The sequence below is a fragment of the Pagrus major genome, chromosome 9, assembly GCF_040436345.1.
Source record: "Pagrus major chromosome 9, Pma_NU_1.0".
NCBI classification, from domain to species: domain Eukaryota; kingdom Metazoa; phylum Chordata; class Actinopteri; order Spariformes; family Sparidae; genus Pagrus; species Pagrus major.
The window spans coordinates 712,830-731,617 of record NC_133223.1 but is presented as its reverse complement, the minus strand read 5'-3'; the positions used below and the strand labels follow the sequence as shown (position 1 = coordinate 731,617).

Below are 18,788 nucleotides of genomic sequence, written 5' to 3'. Positions count from 1 at the left end.
ATGTGTACTTTCTAGCACTGCAAATCCCTTCATGCAGAATTACTGTGAAATGTTTTGTGCTGGCTCTTTCTCAGGAAGTGGGGAACCGCTATGGTAACTTTTCCCTCGCCACCATGTTCCCTCGGCGGGAGTTCACCAGTGAAGACCTGCAGAAGACACTGCTGGAGCTAGAACTAGCTCCAAGTGCTTCAATTGTGCTTCTGCCGGTAAGTAGTAAAGAATCTACCTTCCACATGTTACTCAATCAACTTCCAACCTTAACTTAGTCATCCCTGAATAATACAAATTAACCAGAACGTTGTGCTCTCCAGAAGAGCTACCTGATGAAGAAGTTTAGATTGACATCAGTATCATCTGTATTAACTACAGACCCGGAGGCAAGAAAATGTTTATCTTAGTGCAGAATAGCAGTGCTTCCCATACATAAGCTCTCCCTGGGACCTGCCCTAGTAAACAAAATCCAAATTTTTCAAAATATTTTTTTTTTCACTCAAAGCAAAATTGTAATTTTAGAATACACACAGACCAATAGCAAAAATGGTGAAGATAGATGGCTTCATCAAATGGTGCACTGAAAGTAAGAATAAGGACCTTATCATTGAGATCAGAAAGAAAAAGGCTGCTGTGACCCCCTGTCCTGATTAAAGATGAAGCTGTTGAGGTGGCTACCTCTGATTAGCATGTGTCCTGTTTTAAACTGTTGTGTTTGGACGCTCTCCCTCGAAGCAATCGGGCAGGCCAGGTCACGCTGTGGTCCACTCTTCAGAGGGTGGGATCTGGGCAGTCCTGGGCACATTGCTCTACCCTCTACTGGCTGTATGGAGATTCCTCAGCTCCTTCCTATTTGAGAACCCACGCCCTCGTGGTGCAGGATCCAGAGGTTCCTCCCTTCAATCCAACTCTTACATCAACCCAGATTCCGACAAAACAAAGAGGTAAGTTTAATCACTATTCAAATCCAGATGTAAATACTTGTAAACATTGCAAATAGGAGTGTCAAGATTCAGGATTCAAAGATTCAAATATTTATTTGAGGCGATACAGGCACTGCCTAGCCTTCTTCACCAATGAGGTGATGTGGGTTGTCCATGTTAGGTCCTCAGAGATATGAACTCCGAGGTACCTATAGCTGCACACCTTCTCCACCGGGGTCCTGTAGATCTGTAGTGGTGCGTAATGGGACCTCTGTAAGCCATCTCCATGTTGTTGGAGATCAGGCCAATCACCACTGTGTCATCCGCGAATTTCACGATGGTGTTGGTGCTGTGTGTGGCTGTACAATCATGGGTGTACAGGGAGTAGAGCAGGGGGCTCAGGACACAGCCTTGGGGGGCACCGGTGTTGAGGGTGCGGGTGCTGGAGGTGCAATTTCCGATCTTCACCACCTGTGGTCTGCCGGTCAGAAAGTTCAAGACTCAGGAGCAGAGTAAAGAGCTCAGCCCCAGATCCCTGAGCTTGACGATCAGTCTGAGGGGAACTATGGTGTTAAACGCCAAGCTGAAATCGGTGAACGGCAAACGTGCATAGTTCCCCTTGCCGATGTCCAAGTGGGAGAGGGTGGAATGGAGGACATGTGAGATGGCGTCATCAGTACTCCTATTGGGACGATAGGCGAACCGAAGGGGGTCCAATGATCCGGGTAGTGATGAGTTAATGAATTCTTTAATGAGTTTCTCAAAGCACTTCATCACCACAGATGTGAGAGCTACAGGGTGATAGTCATTTAAGCAGGCTGGGTTGGTCTTCTTGGGTACGGGTACAATAGTGGACGACTTGAAACATGTGGGGATGATCGAGTGGGCCAGAGACAGGTTGAAGATGGAGGTGAACACTGGAGCTAGCTGATCAGCACATGACTTTAACACCCTCCCAGGGATGCCATCAGGGCCAGCTGCTTTCCTGCAGTTCACTCATCTCAGAGCTCGTCTGAAGTCATGCTCTGAGAGGGAGAGGGGGGCGGTCCTCCCTGGTAGAGTCGCCTGTGCTAGCCGTGATGCTAGCGTCGCTAACGCTGCTGTTCTCGAAGCGAGTGTAGAAAGAGTTTAAATCCTCCACCAGTGAGGGGTCCGCAACTGCTGGGGTGTTCATACCTCCTGTTGGGGATGGATGGTAGGGCAGGTGTGGTTATTAGGAATTAATAATAATTATTAAAATTAATAAAACAAAAATTAATAAAATCAATTTTCAAATAGTTAAAAACGGGGCACCACCCTGGAATCAGGGACCAATAACCAGACCAAAATTAGTCTCATAAGAAGGGTTCACTTTAAATGTAAATATTTGTAAAATATTTACAATTAAAGGAACAGTGAAGGAAATGAATCTGAGCACTGGCCATCACAACCAGTAAATGCTACAAAACATATGCACAAAATAATCACAGAAAACTGCTATGTACAATATAATAGACTTTATTATTGTTAGCAAATTGATTAAATCAATAATACTTTCAATAAACAAAAATCAATTACTCAACCAAAGCAGCTAAACAATGAAACTAAACCAAGACAAACTCAAGCACAAATAACAAACAAGCATGGGTGTGTGTGTGTGTGTGTGTGTGTGTGTGTGTGTGTGTGTGTGTGTCGGAGAGACAAAGAAAGAGGAGCCAAGATGGCGGTTCTAGTCAAAGAAACAAGATGTCCGAGAGCCAAAATGATGAAATCACAGAGTGTTCTGTTGAAAGGACTACAAAAATGGCCGAACTGGAATTGGGGAACACACGTTCGCTCGACTACAAAAATGACCGAAACGTGACTTGGAGAAGTCACGCGTGGATACGAATTCAAAAATGACAATAGATTTTGCTGAATCATGTGTCTAGAATTCCAAAAATGGTGCACGTGAATACGTCACCTAAAGCGAGTCAAATGAACGAACGCGCAAGAGTTCAACAACTGCAATGGTTACACCACTGTTGGCCTCGTGTGCACTTTGATTGCACACGAGATGAATTTGTAGGGAAAGTGACCTACTGTTCCACAAAAGGTGGACGTTCTACCACGAGGCGTCCGTCTCTGAAATCATAAAAGGGAGATATCACGAGACACACGTATTTTATGTTATAGCGAGGTCATCAACCATAAGTCTCCAACAGGTCACTCATAAGATTATGTGTGTGCGCGCGCGTAACCCCTAATATGTGTTTACATGTACATGTGGGTTAGTTAAAGAGAGAGGGAGAAAGAGAGGAAGACAAAGGGCTAATGCCCTTAGTGGCGGCTAAGCTAACACTCCCGCTCCACGATGTGGAGGGGCTCAAATCAGCTCGTAATGAGCGAAAAGGGAAAGCAAACAACATGTTTTACCACGTAAAACGAACAGCAATAAAAAGAGGGACACGGCGGTCCACAAAACTCACAAAGAACAAACAATGTAGCTCACAAGCATACAATACACGCTAACTTATAGTATCTGCCCAGACACTAATTAAGCCTCACTTGCAGTCGTGTCTTCCTTAATCCAGCTCGCTTCCTCAGCGTGGATGCAGCGTCCTGCGATGCTGTTAAGACAGCGTAGTCTACATGGGCAATAAGAAAACGGGCAAAAGGGGGCGTTTTCTGAGGAAAAATAAAAATATCCTCCTTCTGCAGGCAGGTAAAGAGAGGCTGGTTGCACAGCATCTTTTCTGGATCCGGAGCGTGTTTGGTGAACACGGTGCAGTTTTGGCTAGTCCGGCGAGATGAAAGACTAGGCAGGAAAAATAAATCCAGACATCTGTATGCTCCCTTAGAGTAATAGTTGCGTAGGCGAAAGCTTGCTTCCAGCAACACGTAACTCTGGGACTGCATTGAAACGCATTCAGGTGCGCTCGCAGACAATGAGAGATGGGAGTTTTAAACCTGGGGGGGCTGTGACAAGCAGGCGCAACCTACGGGACATAAGGGTCGTTGCACTTTCCTTTGTTTACCAGGCTTTGTTAGTGCAAGGAGGCCGCATTAAAGCATTGAGCTGCATGTGGGCCGATCTGACGTCAGAACCAACACTCCTCTGTAGTCCGTGATCCACTTTGTCCCTGTATCGCTTCTAAGGGCGCGTTCACACCAGCCTTGTTTAGTCTGGTTAAACCGAACTGTGGAGCGTTTGCCCCATGGTGCGGTCCATTTGGGTCGGTGTGAACGCTGTCCTCGAACTCTGGTGCGGACCAAACAACCGCACCCTGGTCAGCCTCGTAGAGGTGGTCTCGGTCCACTATCAAGCAAACTCCATAGTGTGGGGGGGTCTACAGTATAGGGGCATTCATTCATTCATTCATTCATTCATTCGTTCATTCATTCAAGGAGATGCATGGATTCTATAAACGAGCTGCTTTTATGATGAGCCAACTTTGTGATTTTTATACGTTTGTGATTGTCTGCTTCCCTCACTGGTCCCGCTTGTGTAGAAAAAACGTCATGGTAGGCCCTCATCATTGCCTGTCGTCTACTTCTGTATGATCGTCGGATCGCATAGCGTCTTCGGCGAAATGCATGGATCAAGACATTATTTAATGCCCGCTGCTCTATGAGGCGTTGATACGCGCGGTCCATTGAAGTTTGCGTGTAAGCGCTCCAGATCAGCACTAATGTAAAAATAAGCAGACGCTCCATGATGTACAGTAGGCTGCTGATCTGATGTACAGATTTGCTGTCTACCCGTCTAAACAGTTTGACCAATAACAGAAGGGCATTGCGGCCACGTGAGTTTTGTTTACAGATTTTGGACCGTTTGAGTTTGGCCTTTGTGAACGCAAACTGGACCGACTCAAAATTGAAACAATGTATCATCCTCGCGTTGGTTCGGATCAAAAAACGGACCTTTCATGGACCTTTAGGTGTGAACCCGACCTTAGCCGCTTTTCTTAGCCGCTGTCACTGTTCGCCTGAGCTCATAGGACGACGCTTTGTAGGCTGACATGTCGCCGGGCCTGAGACCGTCGTTGTAGGTGGCGGTGCATGCATTCAAAGCCTAACGAACAGACCAATCAAGCCATGGTTTCTGATTGGGAAAAACTTTCACAGTTACCATGGGACATTCCGTAAACATGTTGACGTCATCAGAGCTCGACTGGAACATGTCCCAGTCAGCGTCACTCAGCGCATCCTGAAGCGTGGCCTCTGATTAGGCAGACCAGCATCTGACCTCTCGTGTTGCCGGAGCAACTTGCCGCAGGGGAGAGCCATGTCTCGGTGAGGCAGAATATGTTTGTTGTAAGGTGAGGTGCAGGATAGCATGGTGGACGATCAAACATCACGCTGGCAAGGAGTTGTGCAGAAAAAAATACTTTTATTAACAGTCTCAAAAAAAACATGTTACAAAGAAAACATTCTTCACACAGCTCAGGACAGCTCTGGTGCTACTCTTTAAAAAACAAAACAGTCCATTTCTCTCCCCTTCCACTCACATATATAGCATGTGAGTCCGCCTTTCCAGTTCAAACTGGCCTATCAAGGCAGATCTCTACAATGGAGAGTTGACAAGGTTAAATAACAAATACACATTGTTTTCTTAACTTGCTCATACCAACAAAATCTAAATTAATTCTTCAACATGTTGAGATAACTACTGCGCATTTAAAATAAACAAATCATTTGTACATCATTCAGTATTTATCTTAATTACCTGAAATTTCCTCACACACCCACTTTTCAATCAAATCTGAGCACACGCCTACTCATACACCACATAAAGAGGCTTCTTCCTCTTTCATCACCAGCACAAGATGGCCACCACAAAGGACTCAAACTCTCACAGGTTATTGCTTTGATTACAGCATGTCTTTTAATATATTTTGAGAAATAAACTTCTTCCCTTCTCAAACTCTAATGCCGAGTACAATTCTTTGTATGTATCAATAATGTTTTGGAACTATAATTTAAATAAAGACAACAGAAAACTGTGTGTGAGTGTATGTCCACCTTCCTGAACAAAGAAAAGGGTTAAGCAAATAGTGAGGGAGCTGGTGCTTCATCACAATGTTGCAGTCCCTTATGTCCCTCTGAAAACAAATCCGAGCCCTCATGTCTTCAAGCTTGTTGTCCAGAGAACGTTGAATGTTAGCCAGCAGGACACTGGGCAGGGGTGGGCGGTGTGCACTCGCTCGCAGTCTATTTCATACTCCAGCCCGTTTTCCAAGGTGTTTCTTCCTCCTGCAATTCCGCTGAGGCCCGTCTCTATTGTTAGGTTCAGCGTCTCCTTTGGCCAGGTGTGATTATTGCGTATAACTTCAGAAAAAAAGTGTGAAGTTACACTTGCGATGTTCAGGAGTGTACTATGGTCATATCTATTTAGAGCAGACAGCAGGGAGATGAAGGTACACAATAAAACTAAGTAAATAACAAATAAAACCCACAGTCTGAGCGGAGCAGTCGCGACAGGGTCTGACCACAGCAGCGCCATCTTTAGTTCTTTCACCCACATGTGTCAAAGGCTCAATTGCAACATTGATCCAAACAGATCCAAACCAAATTCTGTTTGAAACTTTTTGTGTTGGTAACATGCTGTCGCAGATGGCAGCCTTCGTATTGCACTCTCTAGCACCTGTTTTGTTTTTGTTTGGTTTTCAATTTTCAGCTCTCCCCCCTCACATTCACCATTGAGGAACTTTTAAACACCAGAAAGTCCTCTGGTCAAACTTACTGACTGAATGGAAAGTTTTACCAAGCTTCTAGTTGGAAGAGCAGCAGCTCACTGTCGGATTTGCAGGGGATGCCGGAGTTGTTCAACTGAGACAGCGTAGAAATTTTAACGTGGACCATAAACATCCAGACTCACTACTCATTGGTGTGGGGGACTTTAGTATTTTAGTCATGGCTGAGGTTTGCTCTGTTAGAGTCCCACCAGGGGTAAAACAGACATTATTCCGTAATAAGGGTTGCATACCGCTCTGTCCTGCTCTGCTGCTTTAGGACTCTATGTTCACTGTCTGGGTCATATTCTCCTGATTTACAAGGTACAAACTAGAATCTGCTAAACCCATGGTCGAGATTGAGGAGATGGACCTAGAAGGCAAAGCTAGAATTGCAGGTCTGCTGTGACTCCACTGATTGGGGTGTTTCTGAGGCTACTCCTACAGACCTGGACAAACCCACAGTTTTTGTAAGGACGTGTGTACTTGTTAAAACCTTCTGCACATACAACAAAAATGTGGTTAACAGACACCAACTCAGGCAGCCTCTTAAGGCCAAGGTGGAGGACCACGGAAGTGTGGACAGAATCACGTACAAACAGGCCAGAAACACACTGATAAAGAAAATAAGAGGGAATTCAGATCTGGTATTAACATCAGTGCTGAGTGATCCGATCACAAGTGGACAGCTCTTAGCCTGTCAGTTCACACCTGCCATTAACATGCTCAGGTGACCACCTGTGATGGGATCTCACTTTCCTGCCACTATATGCTAATAAACACGGACATCCCTGGGATAAGTGGAGACAATGTTTTTTACAAAAAGGCAGAAAATAGATTCATAAGTAATGAATAACAATATCTTAAGCAACTGGACTTGTCTCAGTGTCTTGAAAATATTTCACCTCTCATCCAAGAGGCTTCTTCAGTTCTAGGATCTTAGGGCCACTTGTGAGTCGTTGACCCAACCAGCATTCATGTGGGTTGTTAGGGCTAGGTCGGTCCAGCCGTGAATGGGTGTTAGCTGTCTGGTGAGGGAACACAGGACAGCATTGTAGGTGGGTGATAAGTAGGCCACCTCCTTTGTTCAAAGATGGTCGCTCCAGTTTGACCTAGATGGATTCTTCTATACCTATAGCACTTAGAATTAACATGACCTGGATGACTGAGAACCTTCATCAACATCTTCATGTGTAACATTCACAGAATTAACAAAAAGGCCAAAATAGTGAAGCGTTTGTTGTGGACAGAGTTTCACAAAGTTTTAAAGGTTTCTTCCAACTCAAAAACTCACAAAATTTTGCAATTCCTTTTTGTCTTTTTAAGGGAGTCCTTATTGAGAGTTCTGATAGTGATTTAACTTGTAACCAAAAAGACTATCTCAAGGCACTCCCAAAACATGCGTGTAAAACAACACATGCAACCTTGTGAACAGAATTGACATAGAGGCGATGGAACTAAATTAAGCAGATGTCTAATTATAGGCATTAAATAAGGTCTATGCACAAACCTTAAGTGAGTGGTTTGGTGATTAGGATTTTTAAGGCTTAAAGTCATTTTGCCAGATTGTTTATATTGCAAAAGGTTTATAGGAACTTTTCCATATCTGGGAATAAATTGTTGATACAGTTTCATTGGTCTTGTTAACATTGTACAGTTGCTTTCTAAGTTCATATTTAGAAAGTTCAGAATTCCATGGAACTCCTAATGCCTTCAGGGCGGAACGGAGCTGCAAGTATAGAAAAAAAGAAAAGAAAAAAAGGGTAAGTTATGCTGTTGCTGTAATTCTTGGAATGTATGGGGACCATAAGTGTTAAACAGCTGTCCAACGAGCAACAAATCATAGTTACGAAATATTGGGTATAATAATGTAATTTTTTTAGATTAGTAAAGTTAGTCATTAGTTTCCAGGAAATTAAAACATTTTAACAAAAAATTAAGACCAACATGCATTTTAGCTAGTTTGAGGAGCACTCCTGCATAAATTATATCCTGTAGTCTATGTGGGTAAACTAAATTTTCTTCTACAGAGTGCCAAGATGTAAAATTTGTGGGATCCAACGAAGAGTTTATCATCCGCTAAACAAAAGACCAGTAATAAACTTTAAAATTTAGGGCCCCCGACCTCCAGCTGATTTCTCTGTCTGGAAAGTTGTGAGTTCGATCCTTGGCCTTTTATTATTCCAAAGGAAACTAGTGGACTGTAGAAGCATAGAAGCTAGAAAGTTAATCTGTGGTGATACTGTACTGTACTGTATCATTTTTATTAGTGAGATTCTGGCATCAAAAGATATATGTCTTGATATCTACTTCCCCAAATCTGTTTTGATCTTATTAAAAGCTGTAGTTTTTTATTGACAGTATTTTCTAGAGTTGGAGAAATATCAACCACTAAGTATTCAAATTAAATGACAATTGGGACTTTAAAATGATATAAATCATCACCAAGGCTACTTAAAGGTAGGAGTGCACATTTTTGCCAATGTATTTCCTATTGTGAGATAATACTAAAATCTGAAAATAACTTAGGCTCAAGAGATAAAACTCTTGCTCCTAGATCAGCTGCTTCTGTTTCATACAATTTCTTTAGTCAGTAAAAATATATTAATACCTGTCTTTACTAAAAGTAATCTCATACTTTCTTGTAAAAAGCTGCATTCATTTCAGTTGAAGTAGTTACTATATCACCTCCTGGAGATTGTATTGCTGAAAAGCATGAAGATGGCAGGCTAACTGATATGAGAGCCTGCTACTATTAAAATAATGATGTTCTCTAGATTTTTTAATTAGGAAATCAGCTTTTGCTCTAATTAAGGTGTTTTTTAAGCACTTTTGTCACCTTGTCAAGCGGAAGCTTTGTTGTGCTTTCTCCAAAGAATCCAGCCGTCTCTCCAGTTCAGCAACAAGAGCGGTTTAAAAAAGAACATCATCTTTTTGAAACCCTTAGTCATTTCCTAAAATCTTCCACTGATGCCACATTGAGAGAAATAAATCCATGTAAATTAGATTTAAATTGAGAACAAAAAATACTATTTCATATTCAAATAATGTTGAATCTCCAGAGAGGTGTTTTTTTGTTTGGTCACTGTTAATAAAAAGTTTGCTTTAATTGCCTGGTGGTTGGACAGTGAAGTCAAAATAATGTTAGACAAAATATAGTATATTCTTGAGAATGATTTCATGTTAGGAAAAAAGCTATATTCTTTGGCTACTGGATTGCAAGATCTCTCCAACAGAGTGAGGCCTCAGTTTTCCTAATCCAAGGCTTTGAAGCTGTGTATGTTACACAGCTTCAAAGCCTTGGATTAGGAAAACTGAGAGCTGTTTGATACAATTTGTTTAATATCAGATCATCTAATAATATTAGATTTATTATTGTGTTTATGTCAGCACCAATAATAAAATAATAATCTGATACATTAATTAAAATATTAGATAATGTTGAAATATTTTTTTTATCATCATCTGCTCGCACATAAGCACTGACAAAAAACAATTCTTATATTGGATGATGATGCTTTAATAAAGGCAATCCTACCTTCAGTATCATTGCCAGAATCAATAGTGTTTATATCTAGTGAATGCCAGATTACAATTGAAACACCCCTCATTTTGTCATCTGTTGAGGATGAAGCTACAACCATGCTAATTCCTAATTGCTAATTAGTGTTACTGAAGCTATGCAGACTCCTTAGTACTGACCTGAAGTAGTGGTGGCGACCTAATGAAACACATTGTTAGCTTGAGTAAACTTTCGGATTTCTCTGGGTTTGAACATTGTTGAAAACATTTGGGATCATGTAAATATCCCAAATGTGTAAAACAATTCAACAAATTATATAACAAAGGTCAAGTCGTTTTCAGAACTTTTAATGTAGACATCTTACATATTGATACTTTTAAGACAGTGTAACTGGGCAATAGACTTAAGATCCGGCAGGATACACTGGGCTTTTTACAAGAAAAGACACTCACTATCTATATCACTAGGGCTGTGTCAAATTACTGGAAATGCAAACCCACTGCTGCAGCTTCAAATAAAAAGCATATAACTGCCAAACTCAAATTGGCTTTTAGTTAGAAGTAGGTTATCACAGGAAATACATTGTAAAGTGAGTTTAGCACCACTTTCATTCATCAAAAATATCACAGAAAAATAACGGTCAATTTCGGCATTTTTTGACAGTGGATCCGTTGTATATATGGCGGAGTTTGTTTATTCAGTCGGAGGAAGTAATGGAGCAAGAAGGAGCTGTTGTAGGGGACACACCTCACACCTCTTGCACACCTCCTTTTCAGAGGGGTAACCAACTCCCTTTTCCTTGGTAACATTATCAGGTTCTCTGCTAGCAATGAGGTTTTCAATCTGAAATGTTGTCAAATGGGTGCTTTTAGTTTTTGCTTTTGATAACAAATCAAATGAATAAGAACTGGACTTTGTTATGAAAAGTATGCCAATCTACTGCCATACAAATCAATTTAACTGCGTTATTACGGACAGGCATTTGTTTTATTAGTGGCACACACAGTGTTTTCCCTGAGGGACGGGAGAAGGCACAAAATTAATGGAACTCTATTGTGTTGGACAGCGATGGTAGAACAGACAGCAGGCAGGAGTGGGCGGTAACGGTCAGAAATCCAGCGGGAGTGGGCAGGAATAAGAAAAAAATAACACAGGGTCTGTGCTTAGTTGAAACAAACATCTGATGCTAACATCAGCATCTACAGGAAACCCTCCTACCACACCCCCATCAACTGGATGACGACCTGAATTTATTCCACTGACGGCTTTTAAGCGCACTCAAAACCCTCACCTGCTTTGACTCAGATATCAAATACCTACCCTACACCTGCTGCCAACTCTCTCCTCCCCACTGACTCTCCACCTGCATTCAGGATGTGTGAAGATGTGTGTCAGCTCTTTCAGAGACAGAAAATCAGGAAAGCACCAAGCCCAGAGGCTCGTCACCACCCTATCTGAATGTCTGTGCTGACTAGCTGGCTCCAGTGATCTTTAACAAAAAAACTTGTGCTGTGGAAAACCCACCCTCCTCCAACCCAACTGCTCCAGATCAAAGCAGAACCCGGTGACTCGAGTGTTTATTCATCCAGAAACTCAAGGCACTGCCCATGGCTCAACCCAGCTCATAGCAGCTGTTTGCCGCTATATGTCGCTCCACTTTGGTCAGTTAGTACCATTATCTATGCAACAAGCCATATTAATTTTCCAATATTTACATGAAATATTAACCAAGTTTTATTTTTGTTTGTCATTTTTCTTTTCGCAATTGTCATTTCTTGAAATGGGAAAACTGAAATGCTGCAAAACATCAGTTATTTGTCGACTGAGCAATGCCATCTTAAGTTCAAATTCCTCATTGTTTTTTCTTAGTTGTTTATCGCCACACACATCTACTTTCTCGTTGGGTCTGAAACTGTCTCTGAGAAGACTCCAGTTATCAGTGCTGGGCTTGCTCGAAAAGCTCTCCTTTACATATGATAGTGCCTTCAGCTATACTAGTGAAATAGCTATGTAATATTGTGGTTGAGATCGTCACAGTCCCACATTGACCTGGAGACTTAACTGTATCACAATATTGCAAAGTTTGATATATGTTTATCAAATGGTAACAAATGGATCTGTATGTTTTTTTGTAACAAATGGATGGAGAGCAAGTAAACCCTCGCACATTAGACAACATTTAAAAATGTAGTTGTAGCTTTGGTGACAGTTTCTGTGATTTTAATTTACTTTTTTTCATGATCCATTACAAAAACAGCCCAGCAGTAATATAAAAAAAATTGTACCTCTCTTTTTATCGGTCAGCATTCTTGGTAGCTAATCCAACCCTGATATAGATTTGACAGCATTATTGTTTTTTTTTTTATTTAAACAAAATGTACTGCCTCACTGAGTCATTGATTTTAATGAGTCATTTGGGTGACTTTGACTCTTGTTTGATGCTTGTGCTATTGTAACTGTTATTTTGTCATGCTGCTAGTTTATGAGATTAGAGCTCAGTCACACATGTACTTACAACATTCAGTGTTCTTAAATTGAATAAAAGAGCTTTCATTGGTAGATAGCGTATATATGGTATACTGTATAAGCCGTTTTCCTCTGTGTCCGCTTAGAGAAACTCTCTCCAAGCACAGCCTGGAAAAGAGGCCAAAGGACTTCAAGAAAGACGGTAAAATCTGCAGGCTCCGGACACAAGAGGACAGCGAGGACGACAACAACACCTGGAACGGGAACTCCACCCAGCAGATGTAGTGCAGTGACAGCAGCTCTCCCTTCCTCTCGCTTACCTGGTGTGATGAGTTCAGTCTGACTAGTTCAAAGTTTCTGCTCCACTTAAGGCTGATACTTTTTGTTCCCTCTTTCCCTTTTCCTGTGTTCCAGGCCTTTGCCCCTGCACCTCGCCTACGTTGGTAGATAAATAATAATCAACTCAACCCTTTCTGGCTTAAGATGGGTATTTTTGTTTTATGACATGATTCTGTCTCCTAACCTGGGCTCAGGTTACAGCCAGTTGAAGATCCTAACGGACTGTGAAAGGCTACACCAGCATCCTCTCATTTGTTTGTAGCTTGTAGATCATTATCACATTATCTAGGTGGCTCCAACTGCGCCTGGCACCAAATTCTATCAAAAAAGATCAAAGGAAGATGTTGTAACCTGTGCCTGGCTTGACTTTATGTTGTGGAGTCACTGCTTTGTGGAAATGTCTAAATTTGATTTGGCTGATTGCCAGTGACACATCCTGATTTTTTTTTGTTTGTTTCATTTAGATGTATAAAATATTTCATTCAACAGTTTAGGCTGATTGCCAGTGACACATCCTGAGGCATCCTGATTGTTACCCAACAGTGAAATGGAGTTTTTCTGTTTAATTTGTTTGTTTTAGATATATAAAATATTTCATAAAACTGTTAAAGGTCCTGGCACAGGACTTACTGTCTTTGGCTGTTGGACTTCTACCAAGTTGGTGGCCCACACGCACACCTTGGTAGTATATGTTTCTACTAGTCAACAGTACTGTACTGCTCTTCTTCCAACAATAAAAATTAAAGCAGCTTGTTTTCAGAAACCGTTGAACCGTCTTGGTTGTTTGTCAACAAGGACTGAATCTTGCCTGACCTGACTTATACAGGCCAAATGATGAATCATAATCAAGATTAGCTGGCTCTTTGAACATAGATAGAGCTTCAATTTGGTAGCTTAAATATAATTGTTCTCTTATTTTGAACAATATTGTAAAAAGTACCCTAAAGTCATACTTGAGTAAAGGTAAAGATATCGTTTCAGAATATGACTTTGTCTAAAGTGAAAGTCACCCAAAAATGGTCACTGAGTTAGTCTGAAAGTTTCTGATAATAAATGTACTTAAGTATCAAATGAATTATTCTGACAATAAATATACTTAAGTATTGAAAATGCGAAATCGAAAGTAAAAGTAAAATTATACATATCTTTACATGTATTTATATCCTGTATACTTTGGGTCGACTGATCATTGAATGCAATATTCCAATACTAGTATTTGTAGAGAATACTTATATGTTAAAAAAAAGTTAAACATTTTTTTTTTTAAATGCACTACTTTGAATTTGGTGCAGCATGCAGTCTGCAACACATCAAATCAATTTAGTGTAGTAAAAACTCAAATCTTTAAGGTACCAAGTAAATTATCTTAAAATTGTACTTGCGTACCAGAATTGGGTTAATTAGGGTTCTAACCCCGAAGGGGTAGAACCCTTCTAAGATTGTACCGGTTTATCATTATTATTATTATTATTATTATTATTATCATTATTATTATTATTTGTTGTCTGCCGCTTGAGCTCAAATTCCCGTGGGAAGGGTCACAATGGGACTGGGAATCTGCCTACCAAAGCATTTTGAGCTCAACCTATAGGGGGTGCTATAAATGCCACATATGAGTATCTCAAAGACCATTGGACAGAATTTCACCAAATTTGGTATGCATGCTCTAGGGGTGACTATTAACTAATATCTTGACTGCCACGTTGATAGGTGAAAGTGGGCGTGGCCTGTTTGTCATTAACCGTCATTGTTTGCGTTTTAATCATTTATGGCGAGCCGGAAGGACCTAGAGACACGAAACTTGGTACGTCAAGTATAAATGACGTCCAAATGCTGCTCAAAACATTTGATCCCAATCGGCATAATGGGGGTGCTATAACATAGAGTGTAAACTTCTAAAGGCTCTCCCCGCCAAGCCATAAGTGCTATTGACTTGAAATTTTTCGTACACGTCCTCCTGATAGTCCTCTACAAAAAAAGCCTCTTGCACCATGAAAGCCGCTGTTACAGATTTTTGGCTGGGTGGCTGGTTTGGGATTGCTGCTTGCGGCTATATTGTAATCAGTTATTTTGAAATACAAATTACATTATCAGATCCTATTCACTCATGATTGGCTGACCATATGATAGTGCCACGCTGTGACGGTTTCAGGGGTAACGGTTTTATTGTGTTTTGCTTTGTTTTGTTTTGTTTTTTTACCTGGGGTGCCAGTCAGGGCTCAGCCTGACAATTTTTAAAACCCGATCCCTCTCAATTAAACCACACAACGGGTGCATAAATTCAAACAAAATTCATACAACCTTAGAACAAAGGTGAACAAACACCACTTTCTTTTTTTCAATTACACTGTATTTCTCACAACAAGGAAAACAACAAACAATGTCCACTTCTCCAGCTCAGTTCAGTTCTATTACAAAAAAAACCCCAACACAAAACAACTGGCTTTTCTTTCAGTTTATCCCAGCGAAAAAACAATTATTCTTCTTTCAACAAAAAAACAACCCTTTTTATTCCATGGGCTAGAAAAAAAGAAAAAGAAAAAAAAACATTATCTTCCACAGATTTGGTCTCACCCGCCTGTAACCTGGGACTCCTCCGACATGGGGAAACACAGCGTCCTTAATCCCGTGCTCCAGCCAATTTTTAGCCCGCTACGGCAGGCGATCACGGTCGGAAGTCAAGGTAATAACTACCTGATACCTTTTTGCCCTGATCTGCCGCAGTTTGCGGTCTAGAAACTCCGCACTGTATTGTATTGGACTGTACTTCTCCTCTTTTCCGTGCCGATCCGTCCACCCGAGAAAAGCCGGTAGCGCGCCGCCATGTTGGGTTTTTTTTCGTCACATTTAATGGACGGTCGCGTACCTGTCTCCAGGCAACCGGTGACGTCAGATGAGGGAGGCGGTTTTCCAGAAAGCTCACCTCCCTCAGCTCGTTACATCTCCTCCCCCCTGAAAAAAGTCCGCACAGGTGATATAAATTCACTGACTTCAGTCATCAAGATTAGAACCCCAGAAAATCCTCATCGTCTGTGTCGGCTTCAAAAATCTCCATGACTTTCTGTCGTTGTTGCTTATCCCACTCATTTGCTGTGGGATAGCAAGATTTCATCTGTGAAATGTTTACGACTTTGAGGTCCATTCCTGAATCCTCCAGGACGATCTGGTAACAGAGTGGGCTCGTTTTCTGCACCACTCTGTAAGGGCCTTTCCAACGTGGGGCAAGTTTGGCTGAAAAAGACCTGTCAGCTTTTGACTGAGGGTGAGTACGGATCCAGACACGATCTTGTTCTGTAAAATTCCTGTCTCTTCTTCCTTTGTCATAATTCAGTTTTTGTTTTTGTCTTGCTTTTCCCATGTTGGCGTTCACAAACCTTTTTAATTCTGTTATTTGTTTAGCTGTGACGTAAGCACTTGAGTCCGGGTCACATAGCTGTGGCTTCAGCTCAGCGTCCAAGGGGCCCCTGAGAGGACGGCTCAGGTTTAGCTCTGCAGGTGTTACTCCAGTGGACTCATGCACTGCGGAGTTCAAGGCAAATCGGAATTCAGGTAAGTACTTGTCCCATGTGTTATGCTTTTCTTCCACATAGGAGGCAATCATAGCCTTCACGTTTCTGTTGACCCTCTCTGTCAAGTTTGTCTGTGGATGGTAAGGTGAGGTTTTCTTCTGTTTAAGATTCCACCGCCTGCAGGTTTCCTCAAAAACAGAAGAGACAAACTGAGGCCCTTGGTCGGAGAGGATAAACTGTGGCACACCCCAGCGAGTGAGGATCTCCCTTGTGAGGACCTGAGAAACGGTTTCTGCTGTTGCTTTGCGGAGAGGGAACATTTCGACCCACCGGGTGTAATAGTCGACAAAGACCAGAAGATAGAGATGACCGCTGGAGCTACGTGGGAAAGGTCCCATGAGATCCACACAGAGCATCTCCCAAGGTGTATGCACATCAATTTGCTGCAGTTTTCCAGGAGGTTTCCGGGTTTCAGGTTTGTAACGCTGACAAACTTGGCACTGCTGCACATGCTCCCTCACATCCAGGCTCATCTTAGGCCAGTACACCAGAGCTTGTAACCGTTTGTAGGTCTTGTATCTCCCAAAGTGGCCGGATACTGGATCGTTGTGATAATGATGGAGCAGCCTTTGGCGAAGTGATGCAGGAATGTACACCTGGTAAAGTGTTTTGTGAGGTAATTTCACCACCCTGTAAATCTTATCCTCCAAGACAGTAAACCTGGTAGCAGCGTTTTCCGTCACTTCTCCTGTTTCCATGATTTTGCTGTACAGGTTTTGGACATCAGAATCCTCCTGCTGGGCTTTCCAAATGTCCTCATCTGTAACTTGGAGCTGTTTTGAAGTATCCGTCTTGGAGCGTAGCACCGCAGCACAAGTGGCAGGTTGGTGATGTGTGTCACTCACAGGAGCTCTTGATAAGGCATCTGGCACAGTGTTGTATTTCCCCTTTCTGTATTCCACAGTGAAAGTGAACTCTTGGAGGCGGAGTGCCCATCGGATCAGACGAGTGCTGGGTTTCTGAGTTTTAAAAACCCAGACAAGAGAAGAATGGTCTGTCACCACGGTAAAATGTCTCCCTTCCAAATAATATCGCCATTTTTCCAGGGCCCAGACAACAGCTAGACATTCCTGTTCTGTTGTAGAGTAGTTCCTCTCTGCAGGATTCAAGGTGCGACTGGCAAAAGCAAGGACCTGTTCTTCCCCAAGTCCAGTCTGTTGAGCCAAGAGGGCCCCCAACCCGACGTCACTCGCATCCGTGTAGACTACAAAGGGCAGGTTGAAATCAGGATGTCCCAGAATTGGTGGGGAGACAAGATGTTGTTTCAGGGCCTCAAAGGCTGCCTGACAGGAGGAAGTCCAGATGAACTTGGCTCCTTTCCGTTTAAGGGCGTTGAGGGGTTCAGTCAGCTGAGAGACTCCGGGCACGAAGCGGTAGTACCATCCAGCCATCCCAAGAAACCTTTGAAGTTCCTTGATGTTCCGAGGGACAGGGAACTCATGCACTGCCTTCGTCTTCTCAGCATCCACTTGTACACCCGCAGAGGAAACAACATGACCCAGAAACTTCAGGGAGGTACGAAAGAACTGACTTTTCTTCATGTTCACGGTCAGGTTTGCCTCTTGTAGTTTGTCCAGAACTGCCTGTATGTCAAAACTGTGTTGTTCGCTGTTGTCCGAATAAATTATGATGTCATCCAGATAGACCAGACAGATTTTCCTCCGTAGGTCCCCAAGGACTAGTTCCATCAGGCGTTGGAAAGTAGCTGGTGCATTCTTCAGTCCAAACGGCATTACTTTGAACTGATAAAGTCCAAGGGGACAGATGAAAGCGGTTTTCTCCCGGCTGTCTTTATCCATTTGGACTTGCCAGTACCCACTGTTCAGGTCCAAGGTCGAGAACACCACTGCTCCAGCCAAAGATTCCAAGATTTCCTGGATGTTTGGTAAGGGATAGGCATCAGTGTGAGTAGCTGCATTCATTTTCCTGTAGTCCACACAGAACCTTGGTTTGGGATCATTTTTTTTAGGTACCAAGACAACTGGGGCAGCATAAGGTGAGGCAGATGGCTCTATGATGTCCTTTTCCAACATTTCCTCCACATGTTCTTTGATGACTTGTAGCTTGGATGGTGATACACGATACGGCTTCTGTTTGATGGGCACATCGTGGGTGAGGTAAATTTTGTGGGTGAGAACATTTGTACATCCTAGTGTTGCTGTACAGACATCAGGGTTTCCCTGTATTTGGCACAACAAGCGATTTTTCCCAAAATCATCCAGGTGAGCACTGCTGGTGGCGGCCTGTATGAGGTCATGACCTGGTGGCAGAGGGACGAGGTTCA

General features: G+C 42.4%; 1 protein-coding gene across 1 annotated transcript in view; it reads left to right on the top strand.

The window, feature by feature from the left end:
- ubxn4 (UBX domain protein 4) overlaps positions 1-13,698 on the top strand; it is a 193,249-nt gene extending 179,551 nt beyond the window's left edge. Inside the window, exons 11-13 of the mRNA XM_073473309.1 lie at positions 75-206; positions 727-935; positions 12,743-13,698. Of these exons, the coding sequence (XP_073329410.1) occupies positions 75-206; positions 727-935; positions 12,743-12,881 (480 nt within the window). The 3' untranslated portion in view covers positions 12,882-13,698. The remainder of the gene's footprint in view (positions 1-74; positions 207-726; positions 936-12,742) is intronic.
- The last annotated feature ends 5,090 nt before the right edge of the window (positions 13,699-18,788 follow it).